This window comes from Stenella coeruleoalba (genome assembly GCF_951394435.1).
Source record: "Stenella coeruleoalba genome assembly, chromosome: X".
NCBI lineage: Eukaryota > Metazoa > Chordata > Mammalia > Artiodactyla > Delphinidae > Stenella > Stenella coeruleoalba.
In genome coordinates, this window is record NC_137152.1 from 12,748,635 (window position 1) to 12,765,974 (window position 17,340).

General features: G+C 43.1%; 1 protein-coding gene across 3 annotated transcripts in view; it reads right to left on the reverse strand.

The window, feature by feature from the left end:
* Nucleotides 1-4,647: 4,647 nt before the first annotated feature.
* CTPS2 (CTP synthase 2) overlaps nucleotides 4,648-17,340 on the reverse strand; it is a 109,408-nt gene continuing 96,715 nt past the window's right edge. For all 3 annotated transcript variants that reach the window (XM_079910751.1, XM_079910750.1, XM_079910749.1), the window contains 2 exons: nucleotides 5,782-5,892; nucleotides 4,648-4,873 (listed from right to left, as the gene is read on the reverse strand). In XM_079910751.1, the coding sequence (XP_079766877.1) occupies nucleotides 5,823-5,892 (70 nt within the window). In that variant the 3' untranslated portion in view covers nucleotides 4,648-4,873; nucleotides 5,782-5,822. The remainder of the gene's footprint in view (nucleotides 4,874-5,781; nucleotides 5,893-17,340) is intronic.

Genomic DNA, 17,340 nt, shown 5'->3' on the forward strand with positions numbered 1-17,340 from the left:
ATACCGTATGCTAACACATATATATGGAATTTAAGGAAAAAAAATGTCATGAAGAACCTAGGGGCAGGACGGGAATAGAGACGCAGATCTAGAGAATGGACTTGAGGATACGGGGAGGGGGAAGGGTATGCTGGGACGAAGTGAGAGAGAGGCATGCACATATATACACTACCAAATGTAAAATAGATAGCTAGTGGGAAGCAGCCGCATAGCACAGGGACATCAGCTCAGTGCTTTGTGACCACCTAGAGGGGTGGGATAGGGAGGGTGGGAGGGAGGGAGACGCAAGAGGGAAGAGATATGGGGAACATATGTATATGTATAACTGATTCACTTTGTTATAAAGCAGAAACTAACACACCATTGTAAAGCAATTATACTCCAATAAAGATGTAAAAAAAAAAACGCAAAGAAAGATGGCAATACAGTGGTTTTGTTCAAGTGCAGTGTGAGTCACAATAGAATGAGCTGTTTTTCAATATGGCTCACCTATTGATTATGACTGATAATAGAAGAAGCAGTGACATGCAGAATGGCAGCTCATCATTGTATCTGGCTTATTAATAAACCCATATTCAAATGTAAACACAAATCAAATAATGGTATCACACAAGAAAAGCCTACCTCCGAAAGAACTAAGAGGCTGGTCACTTCCCCAAAGTTGACTTTCTGGCTAGCACTGACTGTGCTGCTCAGATTAACGATGAGTATAGAGCCTGCTTCCTTACCATTGACCCTGAGAATACAAGTGTGATTCTATTTTGCAGACTTGAAAGAACCCCACATCTCCTCATCCACAAGTGAAACAGAAGAGTTAGAAGGGAGACTCTGAGAAGGGCTTGGCGGCCTAGGGAGAGAGTGATGCAGACCTGTTGCTGCTACACGATCTTGAGCTCTTTCTTGCTCCGTTCAAGAAATTCAATCAAACCCCAAAGACACTAGCACAGAAAAGAACCCACAGGCAACATTTCACTAACTCTGGATTTCTGGTGTTGTTTCTGCGTATCTCCCCTCAACTTGTACGGCATCTTTGGGGTGCAGAACTTCAACTCTAGGGGAAAACTGTGATGAGTGTCAATGTCTGGCACTGACCTTATCAGAGCACAGATGTGCATATAAGTGGTACTTTTTACTTCAACAAAATATAAAGTCCAAGTAAGAAGTACAGCAACAAAAGTGACAATTGGGAATGGAGCTGGAGAGCTTATGGAGAAAACAAAAAAGCTGAGTCCCTTCAGCTTTAGTCCAAATTTCAACCAAGGGAAGGTGTGGGCCGATACCAAGCAGGTGATGACACCAGTGAAACAGTGTCACCACTCACCCAATTGCCAGCCAGTCTGGGAAACCACAGCCCACTGGTTCTCGGAGCTCTTTGCTCACCATCTTTGCGTTGTGTGACCACAGGCACAAATCTGTGTGAAACATTTACCAGCTTTGCTCAGAAGGCCTTCCTTGGCTGCCCAGTTTGTCAGAGGATCCCACTTTACACTCTCTCACAGTCTCTTTGTCCTTCTTCTTTAACACTCATAGCTCCCTGAACATCTCACAATTATGATTAAATGCTTATTTTCCTACAGATTTGTTTAAAGCCTGCCTTCCCCCGAGAGACGGTCAGGTGCAAGAAGGTAGGTTGCTTCTGTAGGGGAAGAAAAATCATTTTCCCTCTACCCTTCTAGGTTCTTGGCTGACACCCTTCTGTAATAAAAGACAGATGAACAGGAGAAAAACAAACAAGGTTTGTTGTTGAACCCAAGATTGTGTGCCTGTGTGTCCTGAAGCCAAACAAACCGAAATGTTGGAGTTCTGAGTAGAGAAAGGTTATTGATTGAGAGGGCGCCAGCCGAGAAGATGGGAGATGTAGGCTGATCTCAGATCCATTTTACTGGCTGGCCTGGGGGTAAGGTTTTTAAAGGCAAAAGGGGCAAAAGGGTGTGTGACCGGTTCGCGCACAGTTCTCTATTGGTGCGTGGGGAGGTGACGGTAATGTTTTGGGAGTCAACATCCTCAACCTGGTTCCAACCAGTCTGATGTCTACTGCTTGTGCTCAGCACGCAGTCACCATCCATCACGAGGGTGCGGGTTGTAGTTCCTGCAGAACAACTCAAAGATATGCATCAGACTGTCATATACATCCCTTGAGGAGGAACTAGGGCTACGTATTATCACTGAACTATTGTTTCTCGACTGCTTCTCCTTTGTTTCTGCATCTTCTCACTTCCACAATTAGTAACTGCTTGAGTCTGCTCTTTGGAACTCAGGGAAAGCTTAGGAGACTAAAGCCTTTTTCTACAAACAAGAAACAGAGGACATGGAAAGGCTTTTGTACCCGGGAGGGCCCTGCAGGGTCCTGCTTGGTTTCAGTTTAATAACATGTGTACCTGCTGTATACATGGGAGAGACGCAGGAAAACTGAGTAACTCTTCAAAATGGCCCAAGCCACCACCTTCAATACCATCTCCAGCGAAAGACAGAAGATGTTTTTGTGGGGGAGGCAGTTATGGAAGGTGACCAGGCGAAACACAGTAATCAAGGGTGAGGTTGTTATACAGATTTAAGTCCCTGCCTTCTCCACTGAGAAGAGGTTCCAGAGATGTAGAGCCCTCGGTCTTTCCCTGGTACAAAGAAGGACTCAACTTTACAAACAAAGGTTTCCCTTATAAATGTAAATGTCTCTTAAAAAGGGCAACTTCTATTCAGTTTTCAGGGCTTTTCCTGTATCTGCTGTTTCTTTAAAATAATCCTTATGCCAAAGAGACATATTTGGGGGGCAAATTCTGCTCCCCTTCACTTCCCCCAGCACCTGACACCATGTGTCGCGCATCCTGGGGGCTCAAGATACATTAGTCGAATGACTGATTTATAATACCTTTCTATGTGCTCCACTACCGTAAGCAGCCATGCTATTACCATTCCGCACTTCGCTGAAGTCCAAGTTCAACAGGTGTCTCCAAAAGAGGAAATCTCGTGCAGCAACAGCGAAGAGGCTGCTTTGCTGCTTCTTAATCATTAGCCCGAAGGTAAGCACTCTGTTATAAGTAACTTTACAAGTCATAATTACTACAATTGAAAACTCCCATTTAAGCCGATTACCTCTTTGTGCTGTTCAAGCATCCCCTCTCCTGGAGGCCTATACCAGCTTTTAACCTATCTTGTGGGCTTTTCATTTGGAGCCTCCTGTGATCTTCAAGCTGTAATTTTCACAAGTGGAGCCCTAGCGTTCTTTAATATTTTTGTTTACCAGAATTATTCATTGCATTTCTGCATGCGTTTGGTAGATACATTTTCTGTAGCAGTTCACAAAATAATGCTTTACAGCATTAAGAGAAAACAGTTAAAGGCCAAAGACAACCACAAAAAAATTAACCGAGCAGTTAAAATATTTAAATCAGTTTCAGAAGGCTCAAATGTAAGCAACAACTAAGTCATCTCAAGTACATTCAACAGGGAAATCAGGAAGCATACTGGATGAGAACGTTGTACAACTGGCCCAGGACTACGGCCGGTGAGGGAGGGGCAGGGCTGGATCCTGTCCTTATTTTAAAATTTGCTATTTTGCTCTTTGTAAATATTTTTTATGAATTTTGGTTTTTTAAAATCTTATATTAAAATATTACTGATGCTTCCGCCAAAAGTCAAACAGAATTACCACGTGACCCAGCAATTCCACTCCTAGGTGTAACCATTTACCAAAAGAGTTAAAAACAGATACTCAAACAGTTATTTACAGGAATTCCCTGGCAGTCCAGCGGTTAAGGACTCTGTGCTCTCACTACCGAGGGCCCGGGTTGGATCCCTGGTCAGGGAACTAAGATCCCACAAGCTGAGGCACGGTGTGGCAAAAACAAAAAACAAAAACAAACAAACAAACAAAATTTATTTACACATGAATGTTCACAGCAGCGCTATCCAAAAAAGCCAAAAGGTAGAAACAACTCAAATGTCCATCAACGGATGAATGAATAAACAAATTGTAGCCTAATCCATACCAGGAAATTCATTCAGCCACAGCAAGGAAGAACTGACACAGGCCACAACGTGGATGAACCTTGAAAACATCAAGCTCAGTGAAAGAAGCCAGACACGAGAGGCCACGTATTATATGATTCCACTAATATGAAATATCCAGGATAGGCCCATCCATAGAAATAGAAAGGAGATAAGTGGCTGTGGGGGCGGCTGGGAAGAGGGACGGAACCAGATGAAGGTGGTGGTTGCACAGCACTGCGAATGGACCCAGTGCTCCTGCACTGTTCACTCTGAAATGGTTAATCTATGTTATGTGATATTTCACCCCAAGTAAATATATATACATATGTTACCGATCTTGATTCCTGAGTTTTTTTATGCCCCCTTATATTCTGTGCCTGAGGCCAGGGCCTTACTTACCACCCCCAGTCTTGGACCTGTTTCATTTTACTTTTTACTACAAATAAACAGAGTGACAAACTGAAATAAACTTGGGCCACATGCAAATCTGTGGCTGAATTCCAGGTAACAGAATGACTCATTTTTGACACAAAATTAGTTGTTGCGTGTGCCCTGCCGGCCTTCCCATATAGCCCAGAGAAGGCTCAGTTACCTGGATCCTTCCTCACCACCTGGACGTCTCCATACACCAGACAAGACACCAACACACTTTCTGCCCGCTGAAGTTGCTGGGAAAAGTTTAATTGGCTACAGAAATTTGCAAGAACCAAAGGTCACCTCTGGAGGAAAAAGAAAACTACCCCTTTGATTCTGGTTCATGGAAGTGCATATTATTAGATTCCCCTCGAGGCTGTACATCCCATGTTTGGTGGAGAAAAGAGTGATTCTATGAGTGTGGTGATTTCCTTAGATACTTCCTTCATCTTGGCTTCGGTTACTTCAGAGCCTTAAAAAAAAAAAAGAAAAAAGAAGTATTAGCCACATCGAAAGCTGAATAATATGTCTTACAAGTGCCTCCAACTAATCTTTGCACCATTTTGGTTTGCTTCTGAAGGTCTCCATGTCTGAGGCAAACCTAAATAGGCCCGGATGTGCCTTCCCTGGTGAACAGGAATGTTCTGCCCCCAAGTGAAATAAGAAGAGAAATCACACTGGAGCGATGGACTCCGCACGAATTTTCCAAAAGCTGCTGTCCCTGCTAAAGAGCAGGGTTGTCCAGGCAACACCTGCCTCTGAGCATGAATGGAACAAAGCCATCCAGGCTGCTACCTTCTCTAATAAAACCTCCAGGAGCCGTGAGGGACATAAGCTGCCCTTGGAAGCCAAGCCAGTCTCTGGCATCTCCCTACAAAGAAAGAAAACATTATTTTATTTTCTACAAATCCAAGGAACTCTGCTTTTCCATGAGTGACCTAGACCAGGGGTCAGCACACTGTGTCTGGAAATCAAGTTTTACTGGGACACAGCCCTGCCCATTTATGTACATACTGTCCAAGCCTGCTCTCCCTCTCCAACGCACTGGAGGGCCCACAAAGCCGAAAACAGTCACTGTCTGGCCCTTTACAGAACAAGTTTGCTGACCCCTCAGCTACACTATCAGCCTCCACATATCCATTTAGAGGCGCCCGGATATGTTTATTCCCGGCCTCAGGCTCATTCCTAACTGCCTGCTTTCTCAGGTGCATTCCAGATTCCCAGAAGCACCGTCAGCTGTCAAGTCTGTCCGGCTAACTATGCAAACAGGAGCGTCCCAGGGGAGCAGGATCCTGCGGGACCAGTCCTGTGATGCTCCCTTCTACACCAAGAAGACAGCCTGTCTGGGAAACAAACAAGAACTTAAAGGTTCCATCTCACCCTCTCAGGCAGTCCTGGTGATTCCAAGTCACGTATCAGTTTCAGCTGATTTCCAACTCAGCTATCGTTTGCTCTGAAAAGCTGTCATCACTGGCATCGCTGTATCTATCACTAGAGCAAAAGACGGATTAACTTAGCAAGGTGTAAAAAAACTCTGGGCAATTATCCTATTTACAATCCTAAACACTTTCCATAATTAACCCCCACTAAGAGAGGATACTAAGGAATATTCTATTATTACTTCCTAGTCACTCCAGGAAGACGTGAGTCCAACCACAACCAACGGTCTCCTTCTTTTGTCAGAGGAACTGATCATTTGCTTGTGTCTTAAATTGGAAGTACCTTATTCAGAAAATTTATAAAAGCATTTCAATTTAGACTGAAATTTATAACCTTCTGAAGACCACTAGTATAGGTCAACAGCATGAAAGTTTTCCATTCCAATAAACATTCTCATAGGTCCAAGGGTTTGAGAAATAATTTGCACAATTTTGCTATTCTCAAATTAGAAACTTTATGTGATGATCCAACTACCTCAAGTTACATGTAGTATTCAAAGTAGGACTGATTATTGACATAGATGCCGCCATCTTGGGTTCCCGAAGAAATACACCTTCTCCATGAGATAGGCCTGTAATTGTACTTTCACTTTGAGCCACAGACTCAGTTTGGGGTTCCTCTTGCTTGGTTCCAAGTAAGTCAGCAGGTTGATCAACCCCTCAAGAGTTCTACTGATCTACGAAGATGACATTGTCAGGAAGTAAGTGTTTTATGCTGACCCGTTCCTAGCCTTGGCCAAGTTTTTGCTGACTTATAGCGATAGAAGTCTGAATTCCATAAGAGGTGAAAATCCACTTTTTTTTAAAGAGAGGAGAGGGAACAATTGGAGAAACCCTATGCTGACAGGCTAGAAAACAAAGATTTACCCTAAACATATGGAGTAAATATCAATAAATACATAAACAAAATCATAACAGACAACCTCACTCTCCTCCCTGACTTTTGGACAAAATACTGGAAAGGGGGAGGGTGGGGCTAGAGTATGGAGAAGACACAGAAAAAGATCAAGAATTGGCAGAAAAGACAGATTACTTAGGTGAACAAAGAAGTCAACATATCCTTAAAACCAATCAAGTAGAAGATACCTCCTAGTTAGATTTTAATTCAGGAAAACCACTTCTGTTACAAAAGGGTTTCCAATAAAGAAAACACAGGAATAACCAAAGAAAATATATTTTTAAAAAACAACCCCCCAAAATTGATATATCCTTATCCATGCACTCTTACTACGCAAACGTCGACTCCTTCCTGGTTCTCTGCAACTAAAGGGAATTTGGAAGATGCACTCAACTCCCCATGTGAGAAGAAATGAAGGTCAAGGATGTTCAAGCGACTCGCTAGGCACACAGCTTGTTCAAGGTGGGACCAGGATCCCCATCGTGCTAACCCAGGCCACAGGCTCAAATCGAAGGTGTGTGCTGCAGTGGGCCCCACAGGGCATGTACCCTGACACCACAAGCGAGAAGGGCCAAAGGGCCAAGGGAACTCCATTTTCTCAAGTATCTCAAGCTTCCTTCCCCACCTCCGAGCCCATGGAGGAGTGGGGTGGGCCCACATCCTCGCCCTCACACTCCTGGTTGTACTGGTTATTAGCCACATGCCTGAGAGTCTAGAAAAAAGTAGTAACAATACCTACCACCTCATCAAAATGTTATGAGGGCCGAAAGAGAATGCCTAAATGTGCTCTGAAATTATATGAAAATAGGAGCTGTTGCTGTTTATGGGGGCTATGTGTTTACAACATGGCATCTCTCAAAAAGTCATGGAAATATAAAGAAGCGGCGAAAACTGCCAAGTGCATGATTTTCAGAAGTCTTTCCTGTACCAAGAGTAATTCCCTACCCACTTCAGCAGGTGGACTCGGGTGGGTCTAACCTAATGGCTCTCATTTCCTGTCCGCTGGCTGTCAGCCCCAAACTCTGCCAAGGCATCAAAATGGCACAGGTTGAGTCTAACGAAGGGGAGCTCCAAGGCAAATGACGGTTCACTAAGTTTCTTCCATATGTGTTCAGGGGCGGAGGTGGAACAACCACATAACCACAACACTCAAGAACAGAATTCTCAAAATAGGCAATGCTGCTCAATACACATGCTGATTTTACGGCATTCATGCTCCAGCAAAACACAAGTGCTAGAAACACAATTCCACACGCAGGACAGCAGTGGTTCCTGCACATCCAATAAAATGTGGGTGCTGCTCTGTGCCATGTAAGACTTAGGGCTTCATTTTCGTTTCACACAGAACGGACTTAAGTCATAAGATACTTATCGGGGCATATTTTCACTTAATTCGAGACATCTCAGCTCTATCTTAAGACAACCTGTCTTCTTAAATAACCTCTGTACACACACACACACACACACACACACACACACACACACACACTTCTCAGTGGGGAGAGTTATTAGATATTAGGGTCTTACATGTTAAATTTTTTGAAATGCCGCAGAATACGGAACTATTCGTGTGTGCCTTGTTACTTTTGAGGAGCAGAAAATTTTAAACCTGCACTGTCCGATGTGGTAGCCACGAGCCACAGTAGCTATCTAAATTTAAATCAACTAAAACCAAATAAAAGTTAAAGTTCCATTCCTCACGTGTACACACGGAGCCACACTTCAACTGCTCAACAGCCACCTGTGGTTGGCAGCTACCATATTGGACAGTGCAGATTATAGAACATTTCCATCACGGCAAAAAGTTCTATTGGACAGCATTGATTTAAAAACAAATGAATGATGATTTAAAAAAAAAAAACCATAATCACCATGCAGTGGTTCTCCTTATCACTCCCTAAGAAAGGTTTTTTTTAAGGTCTGGCTATGTACAGTCAAAATCACAGCAACTCTCTCTCATACATGCATGTACCCCCCAAATAACGGAAGCACTCTTTCTAAAAAAGTTTTTTACTGTACTATTTCTTACAAGACAAAATCAAAATCACCAGCAGCAACGCAAGGGAATCGCTATCCTTAAACACTGGCTGGACTTACAAGACTTGACCGCCATGGTCTACATGTGGTTCTTTGACAGACAAAAGGCTTGTCATAGTCAAGTTTGTTTGTCCAAGACTCCTGGTTCCTAATAAATTCCCAATATAAGAAAACATATATTCCAAGGCACCAGGGCAAGGGTAGAGTAATGTCTCATATAGTCCACCTTCTTTGCTACCCTGATGCAGCCATTAAACCATTTCTTCTCCATTAACAAAAAGAGGTGGTCGGAATTAAAAAAAAAATTAATAGCATACTTAAGATTCCCAGCATGCATACATTCCTGTAACACTTTATATCAAAATCCATCTCATATGGAGAAAGCATATTTTAAAACAGGTTTCCATGCACACAGTTTCCCCCAAAGCATTGTTATTGCTATGCTTCCTTCCTTCTCAAAGAGCCCCTGGAAGCCATAAAATATAAGAGCAATGGAATAAAAACTTAGTATGCTGTGAATGAGTTTTGCATTGAATAGTAAACGGTAGAACACAACCCCAGCGGGGTGTTAAAAGCACAGTAGTCTATGTCTCTATTAACTCCGTCCCTGGCTGGTACCACATCATCTGCAGGCAGTGAATCACGATCAGTAAAGAGCACCTTTTAAGCAACGTTTAATCCCTGACGGAAGGCATACTCAAATGGGGTTTATCAGCAGTACTTTACGAGAAAAAGTCTCCAGGTATGGTTTTGGAGTCCAACAATAAGGGAGGGGGGCTGTTTTAAAGATGTTTAAAAGAACTGTCAAAAAAGAAAGCAAAAAAGAATTTTTTTTCCAGTTCACTTTTGCTTGAAATGTAACAAAGGAGGAAAAGTAGTATTTTTATATCAGTTGAAAGTTTACAAAGCACCATCTCAACTGTTCCTCACAGCAACCCTAAAGGATGAAGATCCTGAGGTTTAGGACTGGGGACTTGGAAAAAAATTACCCAGTAAGTGGCAGATCCAGAAAATAAACCCATAGCACCCGCTCTACTTGCCCACACTGTCCCCACAAAAATAAAATATTTGCACCTTATCCTGCAAGAATGGCCCCTGGCAACATCAACCATGTAGCCCAAGAGTTAAAATAAAAAGGAAGGTGATTCCAAGTTCAGAACAGTGCTGGAAAATGCACATTAGATTCACACAGGAGAAAAAGAGTATCTTATTCTCCTAGTCAAATAGAAAGAGACACCCAAAGTGGGATAAGGACGCCTTAGAGGGAGAAATGCACACTCTGTATATAATCAGCGGAGAGGCCACACCCACCTCTGATGCCCACCATCAGTAACAATTTGGGGAACCAGCATCCTAACAGGCTACAGATTGGCATTCCCTTCTCGCTAAGCACTTCAGGAATGTATAACAGGAGCCAAGGGAGATGTGAGAGCTGAAGCCAAAGCACTAAACCCTCTGGGGGAGTTCAGGCTGTTCCGTAGGGATTTGTGGGCATTTTATGCTATGAGTCAAGAGAAGCCATTTAGAGATTCAAGCTCCAAAATAATGCAGGAAGAGCATTCTACCAGCAGAAGATGGACTGAGAAGAGGAAAGCTGGAGGCCTGGAGAGCAGGTAGGAGGCTTTGAGTAGGCAAGAGATGAAGGAGACGGGAACTAAGGTGAAATTAATAATAGCACAATAATAATTCCCATTTAATTTCCTACCATAGACCAGGCATTGTGCTAAGTGCTTTCCATTTAGAATAAAACGTACTCTTCATCACTACCATGTGAAGTGAGTACTATTACCATCCCCTTTTTATAAAGACTCTCTTAGCTGGGGGTCTGTATCTGAGGACCCCTAGAAGAATATCGATGGATTCAATGGATGGGAGGCTTCTGGGATATGAATACCGTTCCAATTGCTATGTGTGTGCAGCCTTCCAGGAAGTGGGTCCACAGCTTTCATCACTTTCTTGGAAGGTGATTTGTCAGCCTCAAAATGTAGAGAACCATTAAACTACCCGATGAGTCCCCCAGGACAGGGTGTGTGTTCTTATTGGACTTGCAGTTGATTCTCCTGCACCCAGCACCATGGCTGGGATGGCGTGAGCTCCAGCACATGTGGCGCATTGAGTGGACGCTGAAGCACGCAGTCATCAAACAGCGAGAGCATCATGCAACTTGGAAAAATGTGTACGAGGTGTTCAGTTCAAAAGACAGGCTTTTGTAATTAATAAAGACTCTGTGGTGATGCTCTGAGAACATATGAATATCCTGTTTTCCGAAACCTTTCATCCAATGGTTTTGGCAACCACTGATGATCCTTATTTGACTCAGTTATTATATTGGGGGTTGCATCTACATTTCTTTTAATTGGCCTTTTGGTTTTTTTGAGTATTATTATGGAATTTTTAAAAAATGTAATGTGTTATAATCCAATTTTGTCATGATTGTTTTTGATGTTCGAACTCTCCAAAGTGAGCCCCTTTCAAGTGGCTTCTTTGATCTTATACAAAATCTCCCCCTTGGTTTTTGAACTCTCCCTTCCTTTAAGTCTAGCAACACATTCTGGGCTCATCTTGTACTTTCCCTGCCCCAGACCTGAAACCAAGCATTTCTTCCAGGAACCCTAGTTCATTTCAGTGGGGGATGGTATTTTAGAAACTGAAATGGAAAAAAATGTTTCTTTACAAAAGAGACGTCCACACAGTCACTACCTTAACCAGGTGATAAACTCAGCCCCATCCACCGTGTGACAACAGAGGGAAGGTTATGTGCCTTACGTGTCTCCTGACGTGTCTGTATAAAGTCTACAACAGCCCCAATGAAATACTCTTCCCAAGATGTCTAACCTGATTCTAATCATGAGAAAACAATCAGATGAATCCAAATTCTGGTCATTGCTACAAGACAATTGGCCTGGCCTCTTTATTAAAGTCAATGTTATGCAGAACTGAAAACGAGAGGGTGATTTACCCAGATTAAAAGAAACTAAGGAAACATAACCAAATGAACCTCAAATTGAGCACTGATTACATTTTTTTGATTTCAAAAAAAAGCTAAAGATACATTTGGGGATAAATGGAGAAATTTAAATATGGACTAGAGGGCTTCCCTGGTGGTGCAGTGGTTGAGATTCCGCCTGCCGATGCAGGGGACACGGGTTCGTGCCTCAGTCCGGGAAGATCCCACATGCTGCGGAGCGGCTGGGCACGTGAGCCATGGCCGCTGAGGCTGCGCGTCTGGAGCCTGTGCTCCACAACGGGAGAGGCCACAACAGTGAGAGGCCCGCGTACCGCCAAAAAAAAAAAAAAAAAAAATGCACTGGATAGTAAATGATGTCACTGAATTAATGTTAATTTTCTTAGGTGTGATCATGATACTGCATTTACGTAAGAAAATGTCTTCAGTTTTAGAAAATGAATGATAAAGTATCTAGGAGTGAAGTGCTATGATGTTTGCAACTTATAAATGATTCAGAAATAAGTATATACACAGAGAAAGAGAGAATCAAATGTGGTAAAAAGGCAACAATTGATGAATCTAGGTGAAAGGTTTACAAGTATTCACTGTACTATTCTTTCATCTTTTCTGTAGGCTTGAAAGTTTTCAAAATAAAAGAATCAGGAAAAATACACACACACACACACACACACACACACTCACTATTATGATTACAAGCATGAAATGAGTCATATACGGATATGGACTAAAGACTGGAAGGAAAGACTCAAAAGCGAGCACAGTGACTATGTTAGGTTTACGGATCCATTTTCCTTTTTTTCCCAATTTTCTGTAATGCCTCAGCTAGAAGTCCACAGAAAACAAAACCTTCCCAGGCTGGAAGCCAGCATGTCACTTAGAAGGAAAAGCCCAGGAGTCACAGGAGAGAGACCAGAGACAATGGCGAGGGAAATGGGTGCCTTTGCTCCCTGACTGCTGCCGAGATTCAAAGAGAAAAGTGAAGAGGGAAGCCTGAGCTTGCAGGAGAGAAGGGACTCAGATCCCAGGAGCACACCCGGGCTCAGGAAACGGAAGGCGCTGACTCCAGCTCTGTACTTCCTCTAAGGACCCTCCGATTATGAAGTAGTTTCAACTTCTGAGTTTGGTCTGAAACGATCAAGCTAATACAGTGCATCGTGGAGTTAACTTCCCTCCTCTTTCTGTATCGGCCTGCCTCCTGTCTCGCCACAAAAAGATGATTTCTCTGCATAAGAGATAGTATGTATTGGGTGGAGACATGGAATCTAAGATCCTAAAACCTAGAATAAAATGCTACTCACATGTCTTAAGATTACGGTTTTGTATTTTAAAAACATGTTTCCCAAAAGAGCTGCATTTCTGGGAACTGTTGACTGAATTCCATCTCATTTCTTGCTTTCAGGCATAGAGCACATAGAACAAGCACTATCTAAGCACAACAGTTTTACTCTGACCTGACAGAGGGGCATGATAAATGTTGGAATCATAAAAACTGGAAGTCGTTCCTGACCTCGGTGTGGAGTGATTGCACCTCAGGGCCTTGCAGGGCAGCCCCAGAGACACGCAGACTGAAAAACAGCCTATGAACTTCAGACTCCCATCCCTCTTCTCTTTCCAGTTGCTTAAAAATGGAATTCTGAAACAACAAGGTCCTACTGTATAGCACAGGGAACTATATTCAACATCACATGATAAACCATAATGGAAAAGAATATATATATAAAACTGAATCACCTTGCTGTACACCAGAAACTAACACAACACTGTAAATCAACTATACTGCAATTAAAAAAAAAATGGAATTCTGGACAGAGATCCTGTGCTTTGTTTCTAGATACTGAAAAACCTGCAATTATAAGAACCTTTGGATATTCTATTTAGTATAAATCTACAATTTTTTATTACAATTACATGAAGCAGTCTCATTCTATTACATCATACACCGCAAAGCCACGCAAATTTGTGGATACCGTTTAAACATGGGACAAATTATACTTAGACACCAGGGGAGAGACCTCAGCAAGGAATTACAATGATTTATTTAATGGACCATAATTTCCCATTGATTTCTTTATTCTAAAAATGGTTTATTAGACTTGTGCAAAAGAGTTAACACAGCAGGCCTGAGGCTGCTATCTTTAGAAGGGCCTGCTTGCTGGGGAACTTAGCTTTCAGAATGTTTTCTCCATTACTAACTGATAAGGTCATTTCACTGGGCCTAGGCTGTTTGTACAAGCAAGGTGATTTGTGGTGAGCGCTTGCTATCCTTCTGGGAGCCTGGAATTTGGGTAGTTGCTAGGCAGAGAATGCCCATGTGACCAGTCTCCTATAGAAACTCTTAAGTGTCAAATGGGCTTCTCTGGGCATAAACATTACACACTGCATTTTTACTGCTGGAGGGAGGGTGAGTTCTGTGTGACCTCTCACAGGAGGGAGAGAACATAGGAAACCTGCAGATAGATTTCTCCAGACTCTACTTATACCTCCTTCCCTTACTGAGCCAGCTGTGTATGCTTACTCTGTCACTGAAATGAATTTTAGCCATGAGTACAACTATATTGATTCCTTCTAGTCAATCATCGAATGTGTGGGTGGTCTTGGGGGACCCCCAAAACAAGACTTAGTTTGATTTTGCAAGTACTTCTGAGTAGCTTATAAAAATCTAAAAAAAAATTTAAAATACTATCCTAAAACTATTATGCCTGGGGGCTTCCCTGGTGGCGCAGTGGTTGAGAGTCCGCCTGCCGATGCAGGGGACGTGGGTTCGTGCACCAGTCTGGGAAGATCCCACATGCCGCAGAGCGGCTGGGCCCGTGAGCCATGGCCGCTGAGCCTGCGCGTCCGGAGCCTGTGCTCCGCAACGGGAGAGGCCACAACAGTGAGAGGCCCGCGTACCGCAAAAAAAAAAAAAAAGAAAGAAAGAAAAAACTATTATGCCTCTTGAACAGACCACCACAGGTGGTGGACCTGGTCTTTGTAACTGCTGCCATTCTATAGATACCAGAGTAGCTGAGAGTTCAGCTCACCAGCTCTAGATCCCAAAATAATATTCTTACTGCAACTTCCCAGGCAATAAAAGATAAATGTTCTCCACGAAGCAGAAAGCAAAGGTTAGAGCCCAGGTGTATTTGCTCAAAGCCAAGGATTTTTTTTTTTTTTTTTTTACATTGTGGGTTTTAAAGACATCAGCTGCACATGTGCCATACATTTAAATAATATCAGCCAATTTCTGGGAAAGGAAGTCATTAGTCTAGTGTTCATATTTCTTGACACATTTGTTTAGGATTGATTACAGACAGTAATCTTGTTTGACAGAAATACAGTCCCAACTCAGCTCACATTAGCGCCTGGCCATCAAAGCAGTTATTTGCTTTTCAGTGCTCACTAACACCATGGAGCCAGGCAGAGAGGAGCTGAAGTGCAAGGTTCCTCTGGAACCCTAGGGTCTGCCACTGGATTAAGTCAGGGGCACCATTGTTAGTTGGAAAACCCCCTGCAAGGTGTCAAGATTATACTAGACTATATCCTCCCCTGCTACCTACATTTAGTACTGTAATGGGTAGTAAGCAACCACTGCATACTAGGGAGCCAGGAGACCAAGATAAATAAGATGCTGGCTGCTCTGAAGGACCACACCAGTTGGTGGCTGATAGACAGGAATTCTCTGACCACCATGGAAGCCTGCTAGTCAGCTGTGATCCCAACCCCAGCATCAGAGTCTTGTTAAGAGATCTTTCCTTTCTTTCTGAGACCCTGTGACTCGCTCAGCAGTTGCTGGCAGTCACTTTTCTCAGAAACTACTGGTGAGCTTTACCCAGAGACCACCAGGCCCCAGGCAAGAACTGGCGGGCCAGCCAGCACACAGGTGGGTGGACCACACAAAGCAGACGCCATTTCTATATTAGTTGATGCTTGCAAACAACCAGATAGTTATGCATGAGCGATTATGTGTGCGTTATTTCTCCCAGCCATCTCACTTGTTCCACCGTCATCCTCCTTTCACGTGTGAGCACCTGAAATAATGGAGACAATAAAGTGGCTGGGAAGGGACAGAGCATATATCCAACACGGGACCACACTGGAATGTCCAATCTGCTGTGTAAGCCATGCAGCCTTACAGCACAGGAAGCTCGTCTTCATATGCAATCTCATGCAGAACCAGGCCACGTGAGCCAGGAAGAGTGGAGCTGAAGCTCCACTGAAGTAGGGAAGCAGGGAAGAGCCTGGAAACACCCCCCCCTCCCCGCCCCGATCCCAGTCTACTCCTCATGGCAGCCTGGATTCCAGCTCCACAGGCACGGTGTGAAAACCACTGCACTGGTTCAAGAGTGCAGGGAGTGATCATTAATTCATTAAGAGACCCAACATGCAAAATATGTAAAGCTATTCCCATCTGAACACACAGTTAAAGGACATGCTAGAGAGCTGTGAGTCTCTCCTAGCAGGTAATATCGCAAACAAGCAGGCTTGCGTAACAAAGCACACGTAGACACACCACACAGCGATCCTGGCAGTCCTCAAATGCAATATCGCCAGGCTCATTTGCTAGGATGAGGGTCCACAATGGTAATCTTCTAAACAAGATATATCCAGTTATTGTGGTAATAACCCCTACCTAAGAACATGATTCCGGCTAGTTCCTTTCACTTTGAAAGTTATTACATACAATATTCTTAGATGAGAGGAAGTAAAAATGTAAATTCTCCCCAAATGAGTATTTAAATAGAAAGAATTTTTTTTTTTTTTTTTTTTGCGGTACGCGGGCCCCTCACTGTTGTGGCCTCTCCCGTTGCGGAGCACAGGCTCCAGACGCGCAGGCCCAGCGGTCATGGCTCACGGGCCCAGCCACTCTGCGGCATGTGGGATCCTCCAGACCGGGGCACGAACCCGCATCCCCTGCATCGGCAGGCGGACTCTCAACCACTGCGCCACCAGGGAAGCCCCTAAATATAAAGAAATTTTAACGAAAATCCCTAAGGGATTTTTTTATTCAAACCTGACTCTAAAAATCATTATACAGGTCCTCCAGAAGAGAACAAAACACATTTTTTAAAATGTTAAATAAAAATGAGAGTAGGGTAGATAAGGGCTTGATTTACAATAATCCTATGATAATGAAAAGGGTGGTAAGGATTCAGAAAAAAGAGATGAAATCACCAATGGAACAAAACAGAAATCCCTGAAACAAATCTAAGTTACTTCATTGGCGGGGGTGTGGGGGCAGGGGGGCAGTATAAGGGGGATGCGGATTCCCTGCCTCACACAATACACCAAAAATAAAGTCCACATAAATTACAAATTGAAAATATAAAATTGAAACCATATCAGTCTCCCAAGGCAATAGAAATAAAAACAAAAATAAACAAATGGGACCTAATCAAACTTACAAGCTTTTACACAGCAAAGGAAACCATAAAAAAAAACAAAAAGATAACCTATGGAATGGGAGAAAATATCTGCAAATGATGCCACGGACAAGGGCTTAATCCCCAAAGTATACAAACAACTCATATAAGTCAACCAAAAAAAACCAAACAACCCAATTGAAAAATGGGCAGAAGACCTAAATAGACATTTCTCCAAAGTAGACATACAGATTT